The sequence below is a fragment of the Strongylocentrotus purpuratus genome, unplaced genomic scaffold (genome assembly GCF_000002235.5).
Source record: "Strongylocentrotus purpuratus isolate Spur 01 unplaced genomic scaffold, Spur_5.0 spur5_contig_855, whole genome shotgun sequence".
NCBI lineage: Eukaryota > Metazoa > Echinodermata > Echinoidea > Camarodonta > Strongylocentrotidae > Strongylocentrotus > Strongylocentrotus purpuratus.
This window is the reverse complement of record NW_022145563.1, coordinates 744,448-772,204: the sequence shown is the minus strand read 5'-3', so window position 1 is coordinate 772,204 and position 27,757 is coordinate 744,448. Positions and strand designations below refer to the sequence as shown.

At 37.1% G+C, this 27,757-nt stretch overlaps 1 protein-coding gene across 1 annotated transcript; it reads right to left on the bottom strand.

The window, feature by feature from the left end:
* Positions 1-24,542, bottom strand: LOC582286 (hydroxysteroid dehydrogenase-like protein 2). Its single transcript, XM_030996447.1, has 10 exons — positions 24,412-24,542; positions 15,347-15,510; positions 14,529-14,672; positions 13,590-13,659; positions 12,170-12,273; positions 10,805-10,906; positions 8,275-8,478; positions 7,116-7,328; positions 5,416-5,811; positions 1-2,773 (listed from the first exon to the last, which is right to left on the bottom strand). The coding sequence occupies exons 1-10, from the start codon at positions 24,423-24,425 to the stop codon at positions 2,535-2,537; spliced, it is 1,650 nt and encodes a 549-aa protein (XP_030852307.1). The 5' UTR covers positions 24,426-24,542; the 3' UTR covers positions 1-2,534.
* Between the last annotated feature and the right edge of the window lie 3,215 nt (positions 24,543-27,757).

Sequence of the window (27,757 nt, the reverse complement as noted above, 5' to 3'; positions counted from 1 at the left end):
TTGATTTCAACCGATTTATTACATTCCGCACCAAAAGAATTGAAAACAATTTGTGCAAGACAAATAATAATTCAACCATACTACTTTCGTCCATAAATTTCAACATATATATTATAATAGAGTACAAAGTTACTTAATTCTTTTTCAATAAATTTGATTCAAAGAAATCTGTAGGTAATTTCTTTCAATCATGTTATAAATTCATTGTACAAGTATTTTCAAAATGAAATGCAAATGTGGGGGGCAAATTGTCAAGAAATGACAAGGGAATTCTGAAAATAGATTTCAAACATTTTGACTGTACATTCATGGTCGGTCATGATGATAATGTTGTAAACTTGGACCTTGTTCACACATAACGAGTCAACTGCCTCAAATCTTGACATTGTAATAGGCTATATATATACTGTATGTTTCACGTTTCTGTATCTTACAACACACAGATATTAAAGTAAGTACACTTCAGGGCCTTCATTGAACACAGCTCTCCTTTTTATTCATTCCTAAGTGCCATTCAGAAATAAAATGGTTTTTGTTTGGCCGTATTGGTTTTAAGATGCAGTTTCCTGCATCATATGAGAACGGGGCTTAACAGGGTATTCCCCTCTCTGTATACTTCAGTAGGAATGTGTATAAGTAATCTACAAATGATTGTCTCGGTGCAGAACGAAAACGCACTGCAAAGTGTTTTTCATGGCCACAATGATAAGGAATACACCGATTGCACTGCATTTCCTAAATTAATCAAATAAATATGTAGTAATTGTTTTTCAATAAATTCCTATGAGAAATCTTTGAAATCAGTGAAGTGATATTATGCCAATTCATTTAAGAATTGGAATATGGCATCTCCATTAAGAACAAAAACAATTTACATGTACACTTCAAAATGATACAACAAACAATATTTTCCACACGACCCCGAAAATCCCATTTTCAAATTGATTTCAGCTAGAAAAGCGTTAGTAGGCTGTTTCTTTGGTGACAGAATTAAGAATTGAAAATATACCCTCCATAAGGATAGATCAAGAAGTACATGTATTTTACAAAGGATAACAGAGGTAGAATATGTTAGAGCATAGAGCATACTTTACAATGAATGCTTTACAAGCCTCATATTCTTGACAAATTACTTTTATCATTACATAATGATATTGAGGTAAAGTAAAATCCAACCGTACATACTTCCTAAGAAATGTCACTTATCATTTGTGCATCACATTTTAATGAAAAAACAAAGAATGATGAATGTACACATATTATTCGATCACAATCTCATGCATATTCATGTTTGCACCATGATGGCTAAGGCATACACTCCATCTGTTTCATCTTGGCCCCCACTCTGATAGATGATATGTCCTGGACAAGAGAAAGGCTAATACATGTATTGATGTTTCTTGTATTGTAATTCTGGTGTGGCCTTGTCCGCTCATGACATTAGTGCGCTTTAAAAGATATTAAATGCTCATGTACAAATGCAGGAACACGCTTGCATATCATCAAGACACAGTGTACAACTAACCCAGTAAAGATGAAACCCATTAAATGTCTATTTCATTCCACTGAATATGTGTGTGAATCAAGCTTTTTTTCAATAGGTTAAGAAAATTCCATTGTTTGATTTCTGGAACCGATATTATAAAGGAATATTTTTTTTATCATATCATTGCAACATTAAATACAATATTTATAATTATGAAATAGAGTTAAAACTTTACTTGAGGCTCTTCATATAGTATCCTAACCAATTGTTACTACCGTACAAAAAGCAGATAATCAATGCCCTTATAAAGTTCTTATCTATTCCAAATCTACCCTGTATGTGGATGGAAGTCACATTTAGTTCACTAGTATTTATATTGATTTGATCAAAATGGTTGTGAACAACACAAATGGCTTCAAATTATCAATCTTTTTATTTACATATACAAGATAAACAGAAACTTACAGGTGCAGCATAGAGCTTTAATAGAGTTACAGGAAATGACGTAAATTCTCCGTACATCAATGCAATCAAAGCAAACGTGTATTGTGGAAGAAGTCGACAATTACATATAAGGGTGTACGTATTTAAGATTTGCACAATTATTTCATTAAGAGGTATGGCAAAACTCTCTTTTTGGACCAATCACCTAAAAAAAAAACATTTTGTGTACAGCTAGAATGTATAAAAGCAAGATAAAAAAAATTAAAAATCTCGGAATCTATGGGCCAAGTTTATGCCCATTTCCATTAGAGCGAGTAGACTACTCAATGCACTGGCATAGAATATGGCCCACACAGAACCAAAGTCTGTCTTGGGTTCTGCTTCATACTACATACTTCTCAACCATTAGCTCGTATACTGCCCGGTTAAGATATTTTGAGGTTGGTTTTTATACATTCTAACTGTACACAAATTATATTTTTAGATGGCTGGTATACTTTAAAGATGAATCATTAATGTACAGAGACTGACCCCTTGGCATAACAGTTAATGTGGAGCCATGTGTGAAAGCAAGTCCTACTGAATACTTTGAATCGCTCTTGTTCTACAGCTTTGACTGCATCTTCTTCATGATACCCTCGAGCTTCATGGCTTTCCCGAGGTCTCCCTTGATCTTGAGCTTGCCGCCCATGAAGGCCATGGTGGGATTCATCTTGCCCTGGAACATCTTGATGAAGTTAGCCGTGTCTAGGATCATGGTCACATCAGGGTTCTCAGCAGCGCCCGCGTTGGCGGATCCGGAACCGTTCTTGAGGTCCAGGGTCCAGCTTCCGGCTTCTTCACCTGGTCAAAGAAAGATGGAAAACTTGTCAAATACAGTCAAATCTGTCTTACTAGTGGCCACTGTTATACAAAGGTGACCTGTCTATAGTGGCCATTTATTTTGTCTCCCTCAAGAAAAACAAGTGTGTTGTAGAACCTGTCTACGGTGGTCACTTTCTCTGTTTCCCTTGCATGGCCTCAATATACAGGTTTGACCGTACATGGTTAAGTTCAATTCAATTCAATTCAATTTATTCATGTTTCCAACAAAACATGACAAATCAATTATAAACATTTACAAAAATTGAGGAATACATATTGGAAACAGAGGGGTCCACTAAAAAGCAATGCTTGTACAAGTGTGGACCCTTGAAATGATACTTAGAAATAATGAGTAATTCAATTACAAGTTCTTAACTACAAAAGGAATTACAAAATAGGAGTAAAAACAAATTCTGTTGGATCTTCACTTACATCTGCCATATCTGGCACCATTGTCAGTGCAAAGTTATTTTTTACACATGACCTTCATTCATAATCCCAGTGCCCTCCTGGTGACCTTTCGCACCTTTAGTCAATTATACATTCCTCCTTGTTTACAAATTCTGACCAAGAAATTCATCAGATGTTGATTTCTTGTAATTTTCTTCCTGTAATCTACAAGCTACTATGCCTGCCATTGTTACACACCTGTTTGGGTAGATTTCACTCGAGTATTTCCTGTGTAATAAACAACCTGCCAATCAAAGATACCTCATACAATGCATGAACAAGACCTACATGTACCAGGGGGGTGTTTCATGAAGCTGTTCGTAAAGTTACGCATGACTTTACAAACAACTTGTATATGAAAAGCCAAATGGGATGCTCAATTGTTATAAACTGCATCATCTAAAGTTGAACTGTGCAGATGTAGATTAACATTCTTATTATAATAACAAACATTTTAATGCAAAGTATATTTTTTGCCAAAATCTAATTAAGGTTATTGGAAATATGAGGCAAAACTTTGGGCATCCTATCTGGCACTTCATATACAAGTCGTTCGTAAAGTCATGCATAACTTTACAAACAGCTTTATGAAACACCCCCCAGGGGAGTGTTTCACAACGACTAAGATCAACTTTAAGTTGGACTTGACTATGGCAAGGCCGTTCATGCCACTTTTTGCTCATACCATTATGATCTTTATACCCCATTCACAGTGGTTTTGAAATTTGTAGCGGTGTTGTAGCGGAGCGGCGACACCGCCATAATACCGCTACAAATGCATTCACAGTAGAAAAGTTATCCCGCTGCAGCAGCGGGATAAATATCATGTACCCATTCACGCTGCAGCGGGTGATTTTTATTACCTCCGTAACAAACACGTGTATGCATGGCTCATGACCCGCGAGTGACCCCGATATGACCGGAAATACTTCAGCGCGTAAACATGTCAAGTTGCTTTTTGTATCCTCGATCATATTACTTTTTAAAAAACTAGCATTTTTATTGCTTCCAGTCAGAATATTTTAATTTTTTGAAGTGTGAAATATTTTTATTTGGATAATTATAATATCTACATAATCATAAAATCAATTTGAATCCACTGGTTACTTTATTTCTATTTCACTTTATGTTCCCCATTGCTGGAGAAAAGAGGTCAGTGATAGGTAAGTAAACAAATCACACGTGTTTGTCGCGGTGTTATAGCGGAGAGCCTTCACACTGAGTAAACACCGCGATAGCAGCGGGACTGTCCCGCTGCTGTAGCTAGGCGAACCTAGCGATAGTTTGTCGCGGCGTTATCGCGAGGCGGTGTTATCCCGCGATAGTTTATAACGGGTCCGAGCCTTCACACTGAAGACAACACCGCGACAGCAGCGGGACAGTCCCGCTGCTGTCGCGGTGTTTGAGGCCACTGTGAATGGGGTATTAGATAGTATTTTTTCCTCCAATAATGAATTATAAACGTAAGTGTAAGTAAATAAATGTAAGTTCTGTAGCTTTGTAGGTCCCTTGAGAGACCAATGCCAGTAAATGGTGAGTGCAAACAGTGGCATGAACAGCCTGCCATTGTTAAGTCCAACTTAAAGTCATGTAGGTCATGTTCATACATTGTATGAGGTATCGTTGATTGGCAGATTGGCAACACCCCCCCCCCAGTACTTCTATATAAAATTTTAAAAATTTGAGGTCAGAAAAAAAATTCACCTATAAATTGTGCAAAATTTCAACAGTAACAGAAGTGCCTATGGAAGTAAAGCTGGTTTCAGAAAAGATTTCACAGTGATTGTTCCATTATGCATATTTAAGATTGCATTACTATTTGTTGCCAAATACCACGTACATCAGAACAACAATATTGTGTTCCTTATTTATAAAAGTCCTCCAGAAAGTTGATTTGTTATCAAATTGAATACAGACTTGAAAGCAACTGTGTGTCCATCTCCAGTATACCTCTATTACCTAATGACTGTAAAATACATTTTAAAACTTCTCATGCTGAACAAATAAAGGAGAGGAGAACCCTATGATAAAGAAAACTTTTATGTGAAACCTATTATAACAATAAGAATTTGGCAGCTTGTTATTTTTTATCGTGTTTTTTTTTTTAGTCTGACATAACAAGATTTTAGCATGTACAAAGTGGTCTTATCTACTACTGTAAGTGATCTTACCCGAGACGTCAAACTGGTAGACGGCTCCAATCTTCCCGACCATCTCTTCGCTCAGAAGCTCTCGTATCCTTGTGAACATTACATCTATCTGACCCCCGCTGCCTCCGGACGCTGCTGCTGCTGCTACGGGCTCTGCCTTGGGTGCCGCCGCTGCCGCTGGAAGCTTATTGAATTCATCCATGAGTTTCTCCAGCTTCATGGCTTTCATCATGTCTCCCTTGATCTTCAGCTTGCCACCCATAAAGGCAACGGTAGCTTTGATTTTCCCTTCAAACATCTTGATGAAGTCAGCGCTGTCCAAGGACAGGGTCGCGTCAGCGGTGTTGGACGGAGGTCCGGAGCCAGCTGATCCGGAGCCATTCTTCAGATCGAGGTGCCATGTTCCAGGTTCGTTACCTGTCGGCAGAAAGGAATGAGAGATAATAAAACCGAGTGTAAACAAACTAATTTAGAGGCTGTTTATTTATAGCTATGACTGTATAGAGTGGTGAAGTGTGACGTCATCAAAAATCTATTTTTCAAATTTCTCAATTTTTTCTTCATTTTCCGAAAGAGCATTAAAAATAATGTCCAAATGTCGAAAACCAATTGAATATGTGAAGTATTCACTGAGAATGACCATTAGGAGCCAGAGCATATAACACTGAGTTCCCATAGGACATAAATTTATTCAGATGGTTTTCGACATTTGGACTTTATTTTTGATGCTCTTTCGGAAAATGAAGAAAAATTGAGAAATTCTAAAAATAGATTTTTATGACGTCACAGCTTCAGTACTCTATATGGGACTTCTGCCCTCGTGAAGATAATTATGACTATGAGTACATTAATTGCTGGTGATCCTCTAAATCACTAAACCACTAACAGTGGATTTTTTTTCTTCTTCAATTGTTTACTGAGCTAAGAGATCATTTTCCTTCCATCTCAGTCACCCCATCTGTCCACTTTTTACTAGGGTCAACCAGTTCACACGAGATGACTCATGGGTCACCCTTGTTCCTGATTCATTTCAGAACTTAATAATGTATCTCTTACATGGTAAAGTAAAAGTATCATCCAAATGTTATGTATTGATTTCTAACCTCTTTACAGCAAATGATAATCACATACATTGAGGTGGGAGGGGGGGGGGGGGGGTCGTTAACTGTTCAACCGATAAGATATGATTAAATGAATTTTGAACCATTTCAATAAGATACTCAAGTCTGTCACAGTAACCAGTGAACTCAATGTGGTATCAAGAGTGGAGACATTTAATGAACCATGCACTTCTCCCCCTCCCCAAAGTTTGAATGATCAGTACCTCATAAAGATAAAGTTGAGTTCTGGTAATGTGATCAGAAAAGGTTGATCATGTACATGTAGCATTTAAGTATTGGTGTGTACTGCAAGGTTCTGGAATCATCAAAATGATAAGAAATTTGGCCCAGTCTTGGTAAAGTTACAAGCACTGTACACAGAAATATGTATATGGGACTACACGAACATGTGGCATAAAAATCTGTCCCGATCTTTAAGCTGTTACATGTCATTTTAGAATATTACAGCATTTGAAGAGCCATGCTTTTCAGGGAACACTTACATCTGATGTTCTTCCACACTTGCGTAATAACAATGATAACGCCAAATTTTCACCTCTTCCCATAACTCAACCTTCTCTTTAAATAAGGATGAGAAATCTATTGCCCTCCTCATTATACCTGATAGCTCAAACTGGAAGACAGCGCCAATCTTCTGGACGTGACTCTCACTCAGCATGCCTCCCATCTTATCAAACATGGCTGGCACGGCTCCTGCTCCAGCTTCAGCTCCTCCTCCTCCTAACGCCTCTTCGGCCCCAATGGCATCTATGAACTCTCCTGGTTTGGCCTTTGGGTCGGGGTCCACAAAGAAATCAAGGAGGAGAGGTTCCCCTGCGCAAACCAGCAAAAAAATGATTTTGGATTATTGATAATAATAATAATAGTGGACATTTATAATGCACCATGTCTGTCAAAAATGACACTGTTTGCGCAGTTGTGTAAAAATTGTATAATTGTGGGCATACGACCATCAAGTGATTCAATAAAGAAAGTAAAATACATTTAAGTTAAAGTTTAACATACTTCAGGACATAATTTTGCAATAATAGAATTACAACAATTATTTGTTGATTAATGAAAATACACATTATCTACAAGTTTGCATTTTCATCTTATATTTGACGCCATAATCATAATGGAAGGATCACATATGACTGAGTGCACAACCTATCATTGGTATAAAAGATACAATGTAATTGCTCAAATGCATTTTTTTTTTTTGCCTGACTAATTACAAAGTGTGCTGCCTGCTCTGTCAGGCGTTATCCTTCCATCATGATTATGGCCTCACTTGAAAGAAGAGAATATGAGCTTTTAAGGGATGTGTATTTTCAATAATTAAATATTCCCAAAATCTTATTATCTTTTCAAAACTATAATGAATCAAACATTGAGGCCATCCACTTGTTTTGGACAATCAGGGTTCTCTCTCTCTAGATCTCATCAGGCCGTCTGAAATCAGTTATTCCTGAGATAGTGATCATGTTTTAGGAGTCATATAAAAGAAGAGAAAATAAGCTTTTCAATAATGGTAAAACTAACCAATAATTAATTTAGATTAATTTATCAACAAATCTGGGCTTTCTTGTTTCAGGGGCACTCTGTATAGGCCTGATTGTAATGGGGATAAACACTGCACTAAAAAAAAGAAAATATCTGTATGCGAAAATATCTGCTTATACAGTATATAGAACTACTTCTCAGCCAGTTTCTCCTATGAAATCCAATGCCATTACCAGAACTTAATTGGCTTTACAACAAAGTCTACTTCACGTACCCTTGACGCAGGAGTACTGTCCCAGGTCAGTGATGCCTTCTGCCCTGACGATCTCATCATCGATGCAGTAGTTCCCTGTGAAGGTTGAACTGTCTTTGCTGAAGATGGCGTAGGCAGCATCTGTGATAATATCTACTGATCTGCAACTCTTCATTGTAGAGTCAGACTCACCTCCGATCATCTGCATGGCTGCCGTCCAGATGGCTACAAAGTCAAGGAAAGACAATAGAGACTTTTGGATTTGCGTGGACTGAAACGTGTGACGTCCATTCAAGGCAGCGCATTAAAAGGACGTCGATCGTAGCAATCCCCATTGTCCTCGTGCGAATCTAAAAGTCCCTATTACTATGGACGCAACCTCAATATAATGAACACTGTTATAACAAATGCTATTAAATTCAACTTGATATCTTTGCTGAATCTGTGATGATGTCTGCTGTTCTGCACCTTTTCATCGTGGAATAGGCCTCATCTCCGATCATCTGCATGGTTGCCGTCCAGATGGCTACAGAGTGAAGGAAAGACATTACGGTGGAACCTCATTATAATGAACACTTTTATAACAAATGCTATTAAATTCAACTTGGTATCTTTGCTGAATCTGTGATGATGTCTGCTGTTCTGCAACTTTTCATCGTGGAACAGGCCTCACCTCCGACCATCTGCTTTGCTGCCCTCTAGATGGCTGCGAAGGGACAGTAGAAAGTTTTGAATTACACTGGAATTTCAATAAAAAGAACACTGTTATAACAACAACAAAATTTTGTTTGTAACTTTGATGGTTCTAGGCTGTATTGCTGACTCCTGCTGTCCTGCTACCCAGATGGCGCTGCAGCACAGGAAAATATTTGAAATACAGTGGAACGTCATTATAGTGAAAACTGTTATAACAAATGTTATGCAACTCCTCATTGTGGAGTAGGCCACACCTCCAATTATAGGTATGGCTTAGTTACAGGGTTGAAGTTAGAAATTTGGTTAATGTAGAAAAGTGACCACCGAGTAAGAATGGCAGGATTATGTGTTGTACAACTATACAACAGGCATGATATTCATAACCCAAAAAATTAATTTTATATCTGTCTGCATTCTTTTTCAGAATTTTCCCCTCACCTACACAAGAAAGAAAACATTTTTTTTTTAAGGGATCCGGTAACTTTGTATCAGATTCTGAAACAAAATCTTGGATTTAGCTCATGCTGCAGTACCGGAGTGTTGGCTCAGTCAGTAGAGCATCCGCCTCACAACCGGGAGGTCATGGGTTCGAACCCCGGCCGCGTCATACCAAAAGACGTTAAAAGATGGGAGTTGTTGCTACCTTGTTTGGCGTTCAACAATAAGGGATAGAGCAACGTTGATCTGGCGCTGCTCAGTGGCTGCAGGGCTCACGATCAATTGGGCAAAAAGAATTTCCGTTTCGGTTTAATAATATTTGGAGTGGACTATTAGGCTATTATTATTATTATTATAATTATAAACCTTTAGGTCAGTCAGGAACCCCATGACGTTTACAAGCTGATCGCCTGTGTGATTTTATCAAGATATTTATGATTGGAAATCGAAACCAAATTTTGCGTTTTCCCAACGGTTTTCATAACACTACAGTCTATTGGGGAAAACGAGTAAGGTAAAACCAGTCACTCAAAGATATATACTTTTTTGAGGCACTTCTTGATCACTTTGATGCACGTTTTTTTTTTTTAGGGCTTCAATATTACACCGTATCACAGACACTGATAACACGTAGGGCCGTGCATCTCAAATTTAACATTTTAAAGGTAATACAAAGTGTTGGTATGGGGTCATGAATTTGGTTCAAATGAACATAATGGAAGCATATGCGATCCTACAATATTCAGTGATCGTTGTCGCGGTTGATATCGAGTCTAAATTATGAAATTGTAAATAATAAACTCTTTATGTTGTATAGCTCCCTCTCAAGGTCAATGTAGTAATTAAGCGATAAAACAATGTTTCTTGACTGAAATCGACCAATTAGCTATTCCCGTTTGGAAATTATATATCACAACTGCATATTCTGAGATTTTCATAATAATAATAATAATAATAAAAACGTTACTTATAAAGCGCTTACCATTGAAGTCTCTAAGCGCTATACACACAAAATAGACTGATATACAATTACATCTTATACAAAACTAAAAATGCAAATAGACATACAAATTACAATACATATCACATGGTCGCAGCTACCATTGTACGGTTGTAGGGGCTATTTGAAATCCATCAAAATTTATTGGGAGCACCAGTAAATTTTAAAATTCAATTTTTCTTGAAAGCAAAAGTGTTTTAGGAGCTAATTTTTCTAGTGCTTATAAAACATCCACAGGGGCATCCAAATATATCAAAATAGTAAAGAATCACTATCCACCCAACCCAAAATTTCCCAAAACTTTGTATTACCTTTAAACGATGCCTTTAAGAAAAAACAGATTAATTACAGTTCCATTTTGACTAAGGGACTACTTGTCAACCCTGCTGTAGCAATAAGAAAGTGACTGAATCTTACCTGTTCTGGGCCACAGTGCATTGACGGCTATCCCATCTGCTTTGAATTCCTCCGCCATTCCCAGTACACATAAAGACATTCCATATTTGGCAATCGAATAGGCTGAAATCAAACAAAGAAGATACTGAGAAGATGAGGAACAGACAGAAAAGATCAGTCTAATGTTCCATGGTTTTATATGGAATAACTTAAAGTGGCACCAAATAATATTTGTATACAGTAGGCTTGCGGTTGCACCATACTGAAAATATTATGATTTGAAATACCACTGACCGAGACTTAATTTTGAAACTCATGATTTGAAGTACCAATGACTATTTTTGTCGCTTCATTACCTTTTGCATGTATTTGTTCCTTATTATTATTATAAACGTGATGCACTTATTTCTTGTAATTATGTATTTTCATGAATATTACTGTAACGCCAATGGAAACCAAGTTTTTTTTTACCTTGTTTGCAAAGACCATATAAAATATCTTGTATCTTGTATGTGAGAGAGAGAGGGAGGATTGGGGAGTCCTGAAAAGGACTCTCGATAATCTTTCCCTCTCTCACATGGTGCTACCGCAAGCCTACTGTATATCTACATCACCATGCAAGCCAATACTTATAAGCAGCATCAAATAATATTTTGGTTTGTAAGATAAGGGTTCTTTGTCACTATACTATAGTAAAAATACAATCTTAAAACATTACTGCAACAAAAACTTTTTGGGTACGACCTGCCATGAGTCCAGAATTGGACCATAGTCCTGATAACTACAGTGAAACCTGTATATAAAGACCGCTCAACAAAGTTTTTTGTTTTAAAGTGGTCTTGATAGGCAGGTGGTGTAGGGTCACTCGAGTACACATTTCAGTGAAAGACACTATTTAGGGCAAAACAGAGAATGTAGTCTCTCTAGTTAGGTGGTCTTTATAGTCAGGTGGTCACTAAAAGCAGGTTTGACTGTTTGTACTACAATTTCTTTTACAATAAAGACTTGATAAAACAGGGGACTGTTTTCTCTCACCATTTACAGTCATTGGTCTCTCAAGGGAGGTACAAATCATAGTCACAAATTTACAGAATTTGATAGTTTATTATTGAAAGAAAATATTATCTATAGATCATAATGATGAGAGCAACCAGTGGCATGAATGGCCTGCCATAGTTAAGTATAACATAAAGTCGATCTTAGTCTTTGTGAAACACCCCCTTACTCTGATAGTTTACCATAGCAAATGGGAAATATTATTCTTTTACTTCAAGGTCCTGGCATTTTGAATGAGCACAGCACTAGAAAATATTATTCTTTTACTTCAAGGTCCTGGCATTTTAAATGAGCACAGCACTGGGAATAATGCTTATATTGATCACTTACCTACGTGACCTCTAAACCATTTAGGTTCAAAGTTCAAAGGTGGACTAAGATTTAAGATGTGTGGATTTGTTCCTTTCCTGAGATATGGAAGGCAAACTCTGGAGCTGAAATTAAAATTAGAAACAAAACAAGATAACACACAAAGTTAAAGTAAGTAGTGATAAATATTAGTGATAATGACAGAGATGCCAACTTTTGGAAATCAGAAATAGGGAGGATTTGTAATCGACACCAATTAATGTGCGCGTAGCGCACATCTCGAGCGCGTAGCGCCCGACACATGCGGCCGGGGTCCAGGGCCCGCCTTAGGGCCCTGGAAGCTCTGGGGTTCTAGATGCTCTCTGGTGCAATCTGAGCCTTATTTTGGAGCATTTTACATGTGTATTTAGTTAAATAATTCCCCCTTTTTTTTTAAATAACATAAAAATTGTACAAAATGCATGATGAATTACTTTCAGACTTCCGATTACACAGGTACTTGATACTGTATTCGGTCTTATACTTCCGAGACCATTTCCTGGTCTTATTTTGCTGATTTTCCGCCATTTGGATTCTGTGGCAATATCCACGCATTGGTTACGGCGATCCATATGCTGAAACAATCTTTCGCTACTCTTAATTTGTCTTTTAACATAGTGGAATTATTACATGCTTAAGTTAGCAGATGATATTTCTCATTCAATTCACAGATATATATACTGATAAGCGCCCTCCAAAAAAAATCATAATAAAAAAAAAAAAAAAAAAAAAAAAAAAAAAAAAAAAAAAAAAAAAAAATCATTTTTTTTTTTTTTTTTTTTTTAATAAATCGGGAGGATAAGGATGGTGATCGTAAGGTCGGGAGTTGGGGTGAATTATCGGGAGCCTCCCGATAAAATCGGGAGGGTTGGCATCTCTGTAATGATATCAATGTTTTATTAATATTTGCATTATGTTCTATGTATTCAGAAAGTGTACTTTGAAATTGTGAACCTAGTTTTTTTAATACCAAGCCAACGTATGACTGGACCTCACTGTAATCAGAAGATTTTAATCATCTACATTTGAGTAGGGAGCTTGTAGATTGTATCTCCCCACATAGCATATCATTTAGTCAAAGATTGTAGGAAGATACAAATGGCTGGGATTTAAATGATCAACCTCCTGCCTATAAGTCAACTGAAGTAAATTCATTGACTGATAACCAAATACACAGGAACATTCTCCATTTCATTGCACATTAATGTAGACTTTACATCGGTAACAAAAATAATGATAATAATACTGATACAAACTATGCTTATAAAGCGCTTTCCACCAAAGTCTCTAATGATCTTTTGATAGGGTGATACAATAAACTACAAGCATTATAGTGCCCTCACTCTAGTTTTTCCATGCAAGCTTTCAGTGAAATTTTGGAATGTTAAGATTGATAACTTACCACATGTATGTCCCTCTTGCATTGACAGAATTCATGAGATCATATTTCTTCATTGGTGTGTGGTCAGTATCTAGGTAAAACAAAAATAATCATAACAATACCGGTAATAGTGGATTTCTTGTATAGCGCTCATGTCTGTCAGACTTGAAACTCCTGGCGCTCCACAATTATTACTCCGACTTGAGCATGGCTGCCATTATGGGGCTCTAGCATTTCAAGGAATTAATTCCTACCAGGTACCCATTCACCTCACCTGCATCCAGTGTGGCAAATGTAGAGGAATTTCTTGCCAAAGGACATTAGGACTGTGGTGGGACTCGAAATGTGAACCATGTGATCCAAGGTCTGACGATGTATCCATTAGACCACAACACCTCTCATATGAAAACAGTTGATTCCTATTTTTGTTCAATCAAGTGCAAGGTGTAACTACCGGTTCATATTCTCATACAGAGATCTAAGAATTTAAGAATAATAAAAGATTTATTTCCTACTTGTAGTGAACCATGTATTAAAATAGATTTGTGCTGAATTTTACCACCAAAGAAAGAAAGACTTTCTATGGATGTGGTAAATTAGAACTTTAACTTACTGAATCAAAGAAAATGGTTATCATTCAGTGTATTAAGAGTGGATTTACATATATGTTGGAGTACTATAAATACTGTATAATTTACAGTCTGAACAGGTCAGAAAGAGCCTGAAATGGAAGTGGTGTCACGGCTTCAAATAAGGGAATAGCCTGAAAATCAACACCACAGGGAGTGGAGAATGTGCATACATTGTGTGCAGGTAAGCCTGAATCCGATGACCGGGGTAATAATATATCTGTATAGCGATACAACGATGTATTGGGCGCTATATAAAAGCGGAATATTATTATCATTAAAATAAATGATACGTTATATATATTTATCTGCCATAAATGTGCATACTAACCTGTAAGACTGATGGCACTAGCGTTGTTGACTAGAATATCGATGCCTCCAAACTTCTTGACGGCTTCCTCGACGGCTGAAATCACCTGGGACTCCTCTCTGATATCCACAATGCATGGCAGACATTTCCCTCCAAGTTTTTCCACTACAGACACCATACACAGAGAGGGAAGAAAAAAGAAAAAGAAGAAGAAAACAAATTGAACTTGAGTTTGTGTGAACAGGTATGCAAATATGTCAATTTTTTTTTTTTTTTTTTTTTTAGAAAACCACTTTGAATTCTTCTTTGATATCCAGTAAATATGACATGTATTACCCTCTAATCTTTTCCAATACATACACCAAAACAGAGAAAATATGATTATGAGATAAAACAATCATGTAGAAATTAAAGTGAACTCAAAGGGGGAGTCTCCTCTGTAATCACAGAAGCAGAAAATGAGGGGGGGGATGAATAAAATGGAGGGGAAAAATCAGTAGAAATTTCAGGAAAATCTGATAAAGGACTCGGACTAATTAATGAAGTTCTTTCTGATCTTTTTGACACAATTCTCAACCCTATGATTATCCATGCAAGCAGATCTTTATTTTTGTTTCATGTGAGCAAATTTATTTATTTCATGTTTCTCCAAAGAAAATATTTCAAGTATCCACACTGTATAAAGTGCAAAGTGCAGGGCATAAGGTACTTGTTTGAACCCTGGATATGCATTTTGCTTGTTAAACTTTTACTGTTTGAGATGCACGACCAACTTTCATTGCTTCACTGGCTGGCACGACAAAGTGCCATATCTCCACAGGTTCTTACGCCCAACCTACCCTCTTCTGCTGCTGTGTAGATCGTGCCTGGAAGTTTTGGATGAGCTTCTGCTGTCTTGGCAGCGATGACGACGTTGGCTCCATCTCTGGCAGCCTTCAGCGCTATGGCCTTGCCGATGCCTCTGCTAGCACCTGTAATGAACAGCGTCCGCCCGGCTAGTTTCCTGCATGTAGTGGAAAGAAAGCAAACTAAAATGTGAACGCGTGGGACTACAGTAGTATTCTGAAGCTTACACGACACAAGTGCAAAAATCAACTTGCGCCAAAGTGATGCTTACAGCATGTATTATGTTGGGATAAGCGAAGTGAGAGAATGAATTGAATGTATCAAATGAAATGCATTTCATATGCTTTTTGCAGAAGCAAGGTCACACGCACACACACACGCACACACACGTTTGTTGATATTTGATATTTGATATTTGATATGTGTGGCATGATTAATTTTGTAAGGAATGTTATTTGGATCTGCAAGGACCAAATTGATACCCAAATCCCAATTGTTTTATTCAAACATCACACAAGTAACTTTGGCGCAAGTCGATTTTTGCACTCTCGCAATCAATGCCTCCTGTTCATTCAAGCGTGAATCCATACCTCACAAAAATGATACCAAATGATTTGGGATGAAACAATCTTTCATAAGATGTGCCGGTATATTAATTTACTTTTCATAGATGACTTTTAAAATAATTAGCAATTTTCTAAAGACAGCTTTGACTGTACTGTAAAAAGTGAACATTTTATTTGACAGTAAAGGTAGATGCATTCATTACGGATGAATAAATTTTAATACCAAAGTACTAAGAATAGCATCGCCTTATATAAGGACTTCTTTGGGTGTATTATTTAATGAAAGTCTGTCAAGCGGATATACATGTATATCGGAAGACTGGAAGATTGCTTGAACTGCTCCCATTTATAAGGGTAAAGGGAATTTGGGTGCGCCTGTATTGTAATCCAGCTAACAATGGAAGTTACAAACTGATTCAGCAGAGGACGCAGGTTCGAAACAAAGTCACGTCCTCGGATGGTGACATTAAAGGTCGGTCCACAGACGTAAACAATCATATCTGATTAATAAACATCTGTAAAAACCCAATACACACACACACACAGGGTGATATGACTAACTTTAGGGCCATCTCTGTGGTATGTCATTTAGCAAAATTACCAGTGTATTATTTAATGAAAGTCTGTATTTAATGAAAGTCTGTCAAGCGGATATACATGTATATCGGAAGACTGGAAGATTGCTCGAACTGCTCCCATTTATAAGGGTAAAGGGAATTTGGGTGCGCCTGTATTGTAATCCAGCTAACAATGGAAGTTACAAACTGATTCAGCAGAGGAAAGTCACGTCCTCGGATGGTGACATTAAAGGTCGGTCCACAGACGTAAACAATCATATCTGATTAATAAACATCTGTAAAAACCCAATACACACACACACACAGGGTGATATGACTAACTTTAGGGCCATCTCTGTGGTATGTCATTTAGCAAAATTACCGGAGAAAGAAGTCCAGAGTCAAACCCTTTGATAACTTCAAAAACACAACTTTCTAAAATATTGATCAATATGCTTTCTTACCGAACCACTCGACAACTACAAGTTTACATAAGATATTAGATGATTGGTATGATTCTTTTAATGAACGCAGAATGGTCGGTACTTGTTTCCTCAATATATAGAAATGTTTTGACTATATTGATTAAAAAAGTATTACTGCACAAATTGGAAAGATATGGTGTTTAGAATAATGAGTTGATATGGTTTAGTAACTACTTGTCTGGCAGAAAACAATTTTTTTTATTAGTCATGAGAAATTGTCTAAATCTAAGAATCTGTCTAAGTTAATATTGAAAAAAACTTACAGTATGTTATTGAAACGCAACTCACAAACTATTCAGGATTTAAACATTTCTTTGGATGGCAATAAAATCAAACAAGAACAAAGTATTTGGTATTCAGGAATTGAAATTGATGAAAACTTAACCTGGGACATGCATGTGAAGAAGCTCAGTAAATTGTTAGCATATGAAATATAAATGTACAATCCAACCTACATGTACATGTACAGTATATTAGATTATGCAATTGTTCAGTATTGGGGGATTGTCCTGTATACAAGACCATTATCCTTAGATTTACACAAAAAAGTAGCAAGAATAATTGAAAGGAACTTGATATTATTAAAAGATTGAAATAGCAGGTTTTTAGAAGAAAGACAGAACTATTTTCATGCTTGTATGTTGTATAATTGTATCCATGGCTATGCTCCATCACGTTTGTGCAATGCTATTGACTTGGTATTTGATCCGCATCCAATGAATACGACATTGGCTTACTCAACGAGTGTTGTCGTTTCCAAGCCTAATATTGAAATTTTCAAGAATAGTCTACATTATGCAGGCGGCAAAGCATGGAATAACTTAGTACCCTTTAATCTACATAATACACATTCCACAGGCTGTTCTAAAAACATGTATAAGAAAACTTATTTCTGTTAATTATGAATATTATTATTGTAATATCGTTGTTACTGCTCTTTCTGCTTTAGGTTTAGTTTGGTACTTCATGATATAAGGTTATTCTGTAGTGTGACAGAATTTGATTCTAAAAAGATTAATTGATTATTTGATTCCATTGTTGTGTTTTTATATATTTAAGTAAATATCATGTCATTTCTACTTGGTTTCTACTCAAGATTGTGGTCGCTATAAATATTTTTATGACTTCATAAGTATTTTAAGAATTCTGACTATATTGTATTTGAATGATTAATTTATTTTGATGTTTTAGTGTAAGCTTTTACTATTCAGGACCAGGATGTAAACCAGTCCTCTCTGATCTTGTTATCCTGATGAAATATGTTGAAATAAATAAATAAATAAATAAATCCATGTATACATTATACTGTACATGACCAAAAAAAATATCCTCTATATTGCACAAATGCTTTTTGGTATTCAAATACTAGTAAACTATTTTTTCTCTGTAATCAACAACCCTGTACCTGAAAGGAATTTTTCCTACTTTCAAGTTTATCACTCATTGAACATGTGAACTTGTAGATACAGGAAAAAACAAGGTGCTAATGATTCCTACCATGTCATGTCTACCATGACAACAATGCATTCATGATTTAAAATCTACATTTGAAATATCTTAACTTTAAAAAAAAGTATCTTTCATATTCATCAATATATACAATTTTCAATCTTTCAATTTCAATTTCAATTTATTTGCTCATAAAAATCCAGAAAACACATGCAAACATTCATAAATCAACATGATACAAAGGATAAAATTCACAAGAAAAATTAATAACAAAGTATACAATTGGATTAAGTATGAGAGGGACAGCAAGAAAGGAACAAGCCCTATTAAAATAGACCAGATTACTTTATATGTAGGATTCCATCCCCCTACGCCAATGGGTAAATTCCCTATGAATGCATTAGTTGTTGCTATGACGAGCAAGCCCCCCCCCCTCCCCAAATAAAAGTTTTTATACTTGTTTTAGCAATCTTACAGTAGTTAACAAGGTACTCACAAAATAACATAGGTAAACCAATTGAATATTATAAACATAGTTCATGTATTTAATATGGTTTAAATTCTAAAATGCCCATTTAGTATTATTATTTTATAAAACACAATGTATTACAATGCATAGGTACTGGGCCTGGGAGAGTGGGTCCTTACAATGGCCATGTACATGTAAATTGTAAATAGGCTAAATGGACTCTTTGAGGTATCAAAGTTTGGTTGTAGAAATAGAATCGTCTTTGCAATATCTGTCCACTAGTTCAAGTTCAGCACACTAACATGAATAGATATGGAGTTTGTAGGTCTATCTTATGTGTACCAAAGTCAGTGAGCGTATCAGTTTAAATGCAAATAAATTCTGAAGGTCATTTTCAGCTACTGTTTGCAAAGCCGTTCAGACTGCCTCAAACGATTGCTGACAGGAAGTACTGTACACAAATGCATGTTAAATGTTAAACCATAGCCTAACTAAGCACAATTTGGTACATGCAGGGAGAGGACAGAATTAAGGCCATTGCAAAAAAAAATCATGTTAAGCGTCCTCGCCTGCTTCCTTTTGGGGGGGGGGGGGTGCGCCTGCTCTTTAAAAAAAAAAATAATGATAAAACATGAAAAACATACTGCTAAAATGATATTTTCCTGAAGTTTAAATTTTTTAAAAGCATAAATGCTGGCGGGCATCTTGAAAAATAGCCCGACTGTCAGGGAAGATGTACCGAGCGGCCATTTTGAAGTAAAAAAAAATTTAATTTTTTTTTTAAAGGGCCTCCTTCCTATTTTTCAAAAAGGCAGGAGACTAAACACTTTTTTTTTAAATTTGGCCTACCGGTAATCACATTAAATTCACATTCTTCGACCACTTCAAATCTTATCTTGCCTTTCCTCGCCAGATAGACAGAGACTCTACAAAATGATGGAGTGACTACACATATATTTATACATGTACATGCAAGCATTTAATCCATAAATGCATCTATTTTAAGCATTCAGTCCACTAGTACTGTTTTCACAATAGCACAAATACGCTTAACCCGGACTATAGGTGGGGTTAAAGGGGGGTCTTAGCCCCACCTATAGTTCGGGGTTAAGCTTATTTCACTTTCTGTTCAGACATGTATTTACCAAAGTGGGCTAGCCCTACCTATAGTACGGGGTTAGCTGGCCCTGCAAAAGAGCAGGGCTAACCTAGCAAATGAATGAGAACAGAAACAAAAAATAGTCCGGTACTACGCAATGGAGCGAATTAATGAATGTTCGCGCAATATAGCTAGTACGGGGCTAACGATTTGCAGTGAGAACAGCATTAATTTTCTTATTCCGGGGTAGGCGCTTAGTAGAGGACTAAAAAAGCGTGTGTGAAAAGCCAAATAAGTTAGTTCGGGGTTAAGGATAGTACGGGGCTAAGCAAAGTACGGGGTTAAGCAAAACAAGTGTGAAACGAGTATAACTATTGATGGTAAATGGGATTAGTCTTAGACTTTAACATTTACTGGTACCAACAATATAAAGGTTGCAGGCACATCATTTATTCTTAAAGGTAAAGACCAGTTATGGTCATGCGATTGCATTGTGAAAGAAACATTGTGGAATCGATCAGAAAAGGTTGATCATCTATCATCTAGCATCTGCAAGGTTCTGGAATCATCAAAATGATAAGAAATTTGGCCCATTCTTCGTAAAGTTACAAGCACTATACACAGAAAGATGTATATGGGACTACCCTATATCTCTCACAGACCATGAGAGAAACAAATTTACCAAATATATGAATTAGTAGGCGGTTTCCCGGCAAATTTTTTATCATCATGTATTAGTCAAAACATATTCTTTCACATGATTGGTAATGAGAGCTTCCATTTCATTTTTTGAAATTGGGGCATTTCCAATACTGGTCTTTACCTTTAAGTATGCAATTGAAGTACAAGCATCACCAGTACACAGTATGACTATGAGTATGAGTCAATAAAGAGGAAACCATAAGTTACCCACCCTCTCCCTAGTTTTCAGGCACAAACGCTCATCCGGCCAGGGTGCTACAAGAATTTTTTTCACCACTTGCCCTGTCGGGCAAGTGGGTTTTCAATTTACTTGCCCAAACAATATTTCCACTTGCCCAAAACTTTAAAGCGAAAAAGGACTCGAGGTTAAAGCATTTATTATCTCGTAATGATAAGTTAGTGTTTTAGATAGCAAATTAATGCACATACATGTACAGTGTAACTGTACTGAATAATAACCTAATATGTCAAAGAAAATGGTCAACAAAGGATGGTTGAAGGTTTAAAAAACGCATTTTATTGATTCTCCATAAATAATCAGATTCACATGAATCTCGGCAAGGTAGAATGGTTCAAGCAGGTTTAAGTTTTTAATATTCAGTCATGTAAAAAAGCATAATGACCCTGTTGTAAAAAATATGATACAAACATGTCATTAATGGTAGCCACATGTACCATGGTGCAACATCACATGTGTGTCTGTGCAAGCCGCTGTCATTTGGAAACGTAGGCTAATTTTCAGCTGTTAATAATTTGGGTCAACTCTTCCATCAAGAAACGTCATGTAAATAATGGGTAATCAACTATTTTAAATAAAGTACGGACATTTTTATTTCATCATTCACTGCTATAAATATCATGCCAAAATTTGTAAATTCTTACTAAATAATAATATTGAAGATATTTTACGATAAATCTCGGATAAGTATGCGAAAACTAGACTAAACAACGTCGCTAAAACCATGAAAACAAAACAACAACGGCTTATATTCTGGGGGTCTCGATACTATTATCAAAATGACTCGCTCGGTCGGATCTTGAGACCGCAGTAATAAATTGAAAACGAGACAAAAACATTCATCTGATTTATATGAGCAGCGAGTTTTAAATAATATGTTCACAATCATTAACAGTCATTATGAATAAATATCAAACATTTGACTTTTTGTACTTACTAGAAAATCCCTGTTGTTTATTCCATTCCGATTCGCACGTGTTCATTTCCCTAGAATAATGACGTCATATTTGGCGTGATTCAACCAATCGGCAATCAGAGAATAGCAAAGGCCTGTCGGTGCGGCCTGCAGAGCTAGAGAGAGAGAGCGCGAATAAGCTCGCAGCTGGTACGATCGCGCTAGCTGTCTCTAGCTAGCTCACGGCCGGCCGTGCGTGGAGGCGGAGCGGCATTCATGGCTTGAAGTGTCACTGTTGCATGCGCGCTGAGCTAGCTGAGCTGGCTAGCTGTCTGTGAAGTTTTTTCGAAATCGGAACGATCGCTTTTTTGCTTCTGGATTTTGACGACGGGTAAGAAGTTGACGGGTGAATGGTAGAGTTCTTGGACACTAGGAAATTACTGTAAAAGTATCACTTGCCCGAATCGGGCAAGTGATAATTTGATTTACTTGCCCGACGGCTCAATTTGGTTGCCCCGGGACGTCGGGCAAGCGGGTTTGTCGCGCCCTGCCGGCGTTTTGCATATTGTACAGTGTCTGCACAATGAGACTACAGTAGGCTGTTAAAGTGTAAATTAGAGCCTGTGTTTGCAGACTCACCCCTCCCCATATCAAATCCAATGTGTTAACAAATCTGTCAATCAGAACTACAAAACATATCAGAATTTCCTCTCGATCTCCTGTCTCAATTTTAGATGTGTATTCTGCCCAGTTTTGCCTAAGTTTTCTTGAAAAATTCAAATATTATTACATCACTTACTACTTAATATGTTTTCTCTTTCCTTCTTAAAAATATCTGTAAGTGAACATTTTTAACCTTCTTATTGTCTTACACTGTCTTGTTGCATAGTTGTTTTTTATTTTTGTATTAGTATTATTATTCTTCATTGAAAAAATTACAGCAAAGGATGGATAAAATTCAATTTTTATTCAAACATTTCATCAGTTATATGGATTTAAACTTGTGTATGAAGTCTACTGGACAAGGCCGGTATTTTGCCCTTAATAGTATAAGGCTAAATATATGTTAATGGTGTTGTCAAATTTTTCAGGATACCTGATCATTCTGAAGATTAACAATAAACTGTTACCAGAATATGCTCTTCTATTTCAAATGTGATATCCTCCAAAGACACTGTACATTCTACTCTTGTCAGGCTCACTAATTAAAATAATCAAATATAACTAAGTCATCTCCATTGCAACCAGGCATAACCATCCCTTGAACTACTACACCAATTAAGAGCGCAAGAATCAAGAGTAACTCTTCGCCAGGATTGACATTGAATAGGTTTCTGAATTAAATTTTGAAAATATTTTTTCCAACATCCGTGAGTTGAATTGATTGTATTTTCCTGCTATTCTGGTGTCATCAATTGTCATGAAAGTGTTGATTTTGAGAGAATAAGTTTTGTACAGTGGTGTTGAGATATATGAGTATCAATCAAGACAGGATGTCCCTTTTTTTTCATAACACAAATCATAGGGTGCGTTTATTGACCAATTTTTTGCCTAGAATCAGGTTTCTCAATCGTGACTCGTCTTTCAGGCAAATTTTTAAGGTGATAAACGCAAAGCCTTTTTCAAACGTCTTTAGATATGGGCATATTGTAACGCCAAAAAAGGTCAGTTTTGAATGTGACATACAGCCAGAATCACGTTTCTGAGAGATAATAAACTCAAAAGCTGTTTTGAACACCACATACATGTGCAATTTGGACCTCCCAGGTTAATTTCCGGTTCGGAGGCTAGCGTGCGCCATGTGTTGTGTCATGTTGTTGTATAAGGATGTGTGTGTAGTTGACCTCCGAGAAACTGTCTGCTTCCCGGGTCAAATTATGGTGCAAAACCCGGGTCAAATTATGGTGCAAAACAGTTGCGCGGAGACAAGGCTCTTATTTTGAATCGTGAAGAGACGATAAACGCGACATCCTGCAAATCATGATCGTATAGTGGGGTTCAATAGTGGGGTTCGATAGTGGGATTCGATATGTACATATCTAGTGGCAAGACACGATAAAAGCACCCCTAGTGATGCCACTAACTTCTATGACTGATAATGATATGAGTGTGTGGGCGTGGCATAGATTTGCAGACATCATCGAACCAGTCAATTTTCCCAGCGAAGTTTCCATGCATGCCTAACATTCATTCACACTCAGTTCCCTTTGTAATTTGAAAAAGTTATATCTTACAAGCCCTTCCTGCATTTTGGCATTAATTTAATTGCGTTGCGTAGAAGATGCCAGACAGTGGTGATCCGCAAAATTATGTTCCTTAGGCTTAGCGCGCTCCCAGTCCCAGACAGACCCAACGTCCGACCATATCTTGGCACACCAACGGTGAACGTGAGCCTGACCCGCTGGCGCTGCCCTGGATCGTACTCGTACACATGTGGGGTCTATTGTATTGTAGGCCTAGGTGTACGAATCGTCAAACAAGATTATCATATATCATGCGTAAAATGAAGGTTGGCAATATACTAATATATCCCATTAAATATTTAAGACAGCCTCCATTCATGTGTTTACATTAATGTCCCATTAAAACGTGACTTACCCGGTGTTGATCATTTTAGAAACAATGTTTGGTACCTCTGATTCTGTGATTGTGAATCGGAATCTACCGCGACGACGAAGGTTTTATAAGCGTTACGGTATCTTTAAAGGGCGTTGTTGCTGCGATTTGCACGGTGAAAATATCTAAACTTGTTTTAAAAAAACCATGGAGTTATTACTAGCCTAAGCCCGGAAAAAAGGGCTAAAATATTGGAAGAAAATCATAATTGAAGGGTTTCTTGAAAATGTGGTGTCAAAATATTCATCACTAGCAAAATCACAGTCATTTTCTAGTTTCAAATTTGAATTTTGCATGTGGCAGTGTTATATTCAGTGGCGGATCCAGGGGGGGGGGGGACAAGAATTAAGAGTCGAGAATGGTAATACGAATCGTCTTCTTTCTTTAATGATTTAATGAAACGTAAAAGCTCTGCATGGGAGGGGGAAACTGAATTAAAACGAGGATTATTTTCGAGAACGGTACAACGAATCGTCTTCTTTTTTTTGTCTAATAATTTAATGAAACGTCAAAGCTTCGGCGCTTTGCGGAGGAGGGAGGTGGAAATCGCCCCACCCTGCACCCCCCCCCCCCCACTACGTCAATGCAGGTCACCATTACGTACCGATATTTGGCTCGCATAATTTTAAATTTGGGCCCCCCCCCTAAGAAATCCTAGATCCGCGCCTGGTGTAGAGCCTCTTAATCGTTGGGAGCCCCAAAAGTTTGATGGTATAATTTGACTCAAATTGTATCATAATGTGAAAGAGGATCTAATTTAAGACATATTTCTGCGAGGGTTTTTCAAAACAAATGCGTTTAAAGTCGAATATTGATGAAAGAATAGAAAATTTAGATTTTTCTGCGTACAACAGAAAACCCAAATTGTTGTTCTGCTTCTAATGAAGCTAACTTAATATCAAGGTGGACTTCCCCTCCCTGACATGTATTCAATAATGAGCAGAAAAGTGTAATCTATTCCTTTTTCCATTACTAGACCATTTTTCTTCAACATGTCTCAGCAAACAATTTGTTTATATTCTCTCAGCAAAATAAACCAACATTTCAAATATATACAGGGCGTCTATAGGTTTTTTTTTTGTTAACAAAAATTTTAAAAGTTACGCAAAACGTTGTTTGAATATAAAGCTAAAATCTGACCGAACGTTGCCTGCCCCAGATATCGATATGCACAATCATTGTATGTACTAATTCTAAATAAGATCTGGCTATTATTTGTGTCAGTCGATCAGTAGACTTCAACAGGCGCGTACACAGGGGGGGGGGGGGGGGGGGGGGGGGGGGGGGGGGGTTAGTTGGTTGAACCCCCCCCTTTGGTATTTTTATGTGTGTAAACCCCCCTATAACCCCCTAACCCCCCCCCTTTGTTTTTTGTTTTTGTTTTTTTGTTTTTGTTTTTTAATCATAACAAAAAAAAAACCTTACCTCCCCCCCCCCCCCCCCAAAAAAAAATGTCAATTATTCAAATTTCGAGACCCCCCCCCCCCCCCACAAAAAAGTGTCCTCTTAGCCCCCCCCCCCCCCCCCCCGCTTATTCAGCGGCTGGCTGAGTCATTGCGAAATTTTCGGCCCGATTTCAAAATTTTAAACCCCCCCCCCCCCCCCCCCCTTGAAAAAATCCTGTGTACGCCACTAGACTTCAACAATGATCACGGACTGTAAACAAATAAGATAACAGAAAATACCCTTAATTAAGATCAAACTATAACATAATCCTCTATCTCCCCCCAAGTCTTTGGTGCAAAAAGAAACGAAAGGCTAACAGTGCGACAAAGACTTAAAATACGACCCAATGATCAACGACAAGTAAAAGTAAGAACAATAAACGTGAACGCGGACCAGGCTAAAACGAAACCTAACACATGACGGAAACTAGCAAAACAAGAAATGCAATAGCCAAATATCAGTTAAAGAATTAAAGACATAAGGTAAACTGTTCGAGTGTCAATGTCACATGTCATAGTCTGAGTGCCATACAGGTTTGGCTGGGCGACGGGTAGATCGCCTAGGAGGAGCACTGCAATTAGTTTCTTGATTAGTGCACGGCAATCAAAACTTTCTGATTATCATAATAATTAATACACCATACGAAATAGAATCGTAAACAGATAACCTTAGTTTCTTGATTATGTGCATGACGATAAAAACTTCATGATTATGTGGAGCCCCACAGAATACCCCCCCCCCCTATTTTTTGTGTATCTTTGACTTACTGGCCCGAATTCACAAAGCAAGGTTTGAGCTCAGACCAAGGTTTGAGCTCAAACCTCCTTTTGTATCGCCAAACCTCCCTTTGTTATTTACAAACCAGGTTTGTAAATAACAAAAGGAGGTTTGGCGAAACAAAAGGAGGTTTGAGGTCAAACCTTGGTCTGAGCTCAAACCTTGCTTTGTGAATTCGAGCCACTATGTATGACACAAGTATATTTCTAGCCCCCACAGTCCCTCCTCTTAGTTGATTAGGTACCCCCTCCTGCGAGAGTGGCCTCACCCACAACCAACATAAACACACCAGCTGGGATACCAGGAGTGGCTTCTCATTTTGTTTTGCCATGCATCCTAGTCAACACCTTTCTTATTTTGTCTTCCTTTCATAGGTAAGAAAGAATCTCTTATTATTCAATTGTGTTATATTCTTGTTCTTCATAATATGTGTATTTCTAAACTATTATAACTTCACTATTCACATATCTTGTATTACTGTGTAAAAAGAGATATTAATGATCTTTGCCAATGACTTGTTGGATTATATGACATGTGGACTATGAGTGGAAATATAAGAAATGCCATGTGGGAAGAGATGCCATGTGGGGAGAGATAATGTCATTAATGTACATAGTAATTACTTGTAGAAATGATAAGAAAGTATTATCGAGTGTGTGAGATTGATGATTATGTTGTTTGACTTAGACAACATTTTAAGTAAGTTTTGAGAAGAGAATATACTTTATTACTGTCAGTATATTTGTCTTTTGCTCGATATTCATGTGTATATATATATTCTTAGCCAAGGACATGTGCCATTTACTATGCATTATGCCAAAGCACATTGTTATATATTCTAGTTCGAGTTAGATACAGTTTGAATAGCGAAATGAGTTGTTCAAGTCCAGATTATCTTTAACTTACAGTATTATGGTATGAGTGAGTGTGGACGCACCACGTGTATAATATTAGTGTGTTATTAGGTTATGGCAGTGCGTGCAATGTGAACACAACTTCTTATCAGAGTTCTTAATCCCCTCTCCCCCCAAGCTTGACCATCCACTGCAATGCATTACACGCACACAGTGTAGATAGAGTATATGCTATACCCAAATGCTATGTT

Coding starts and splice junctions, on each gene's coding strand:
- LOC582286 (XM_030996447.1), bottom strand. Junction 12,274..13,589: donor GCAAGAGGGACATACATGTG/GTAAGTTATCAA, acceptor TTTTAATTTCAG/CTCCAGAGTTTGCCTTCCAT. Junction 8,479..10,804: donor TGCACTGTGGCCCAGAACAG/GTAAGATTCAGT, acceptor TTGACTTTGTAG/CCATCTGGACGGCAGCCATG.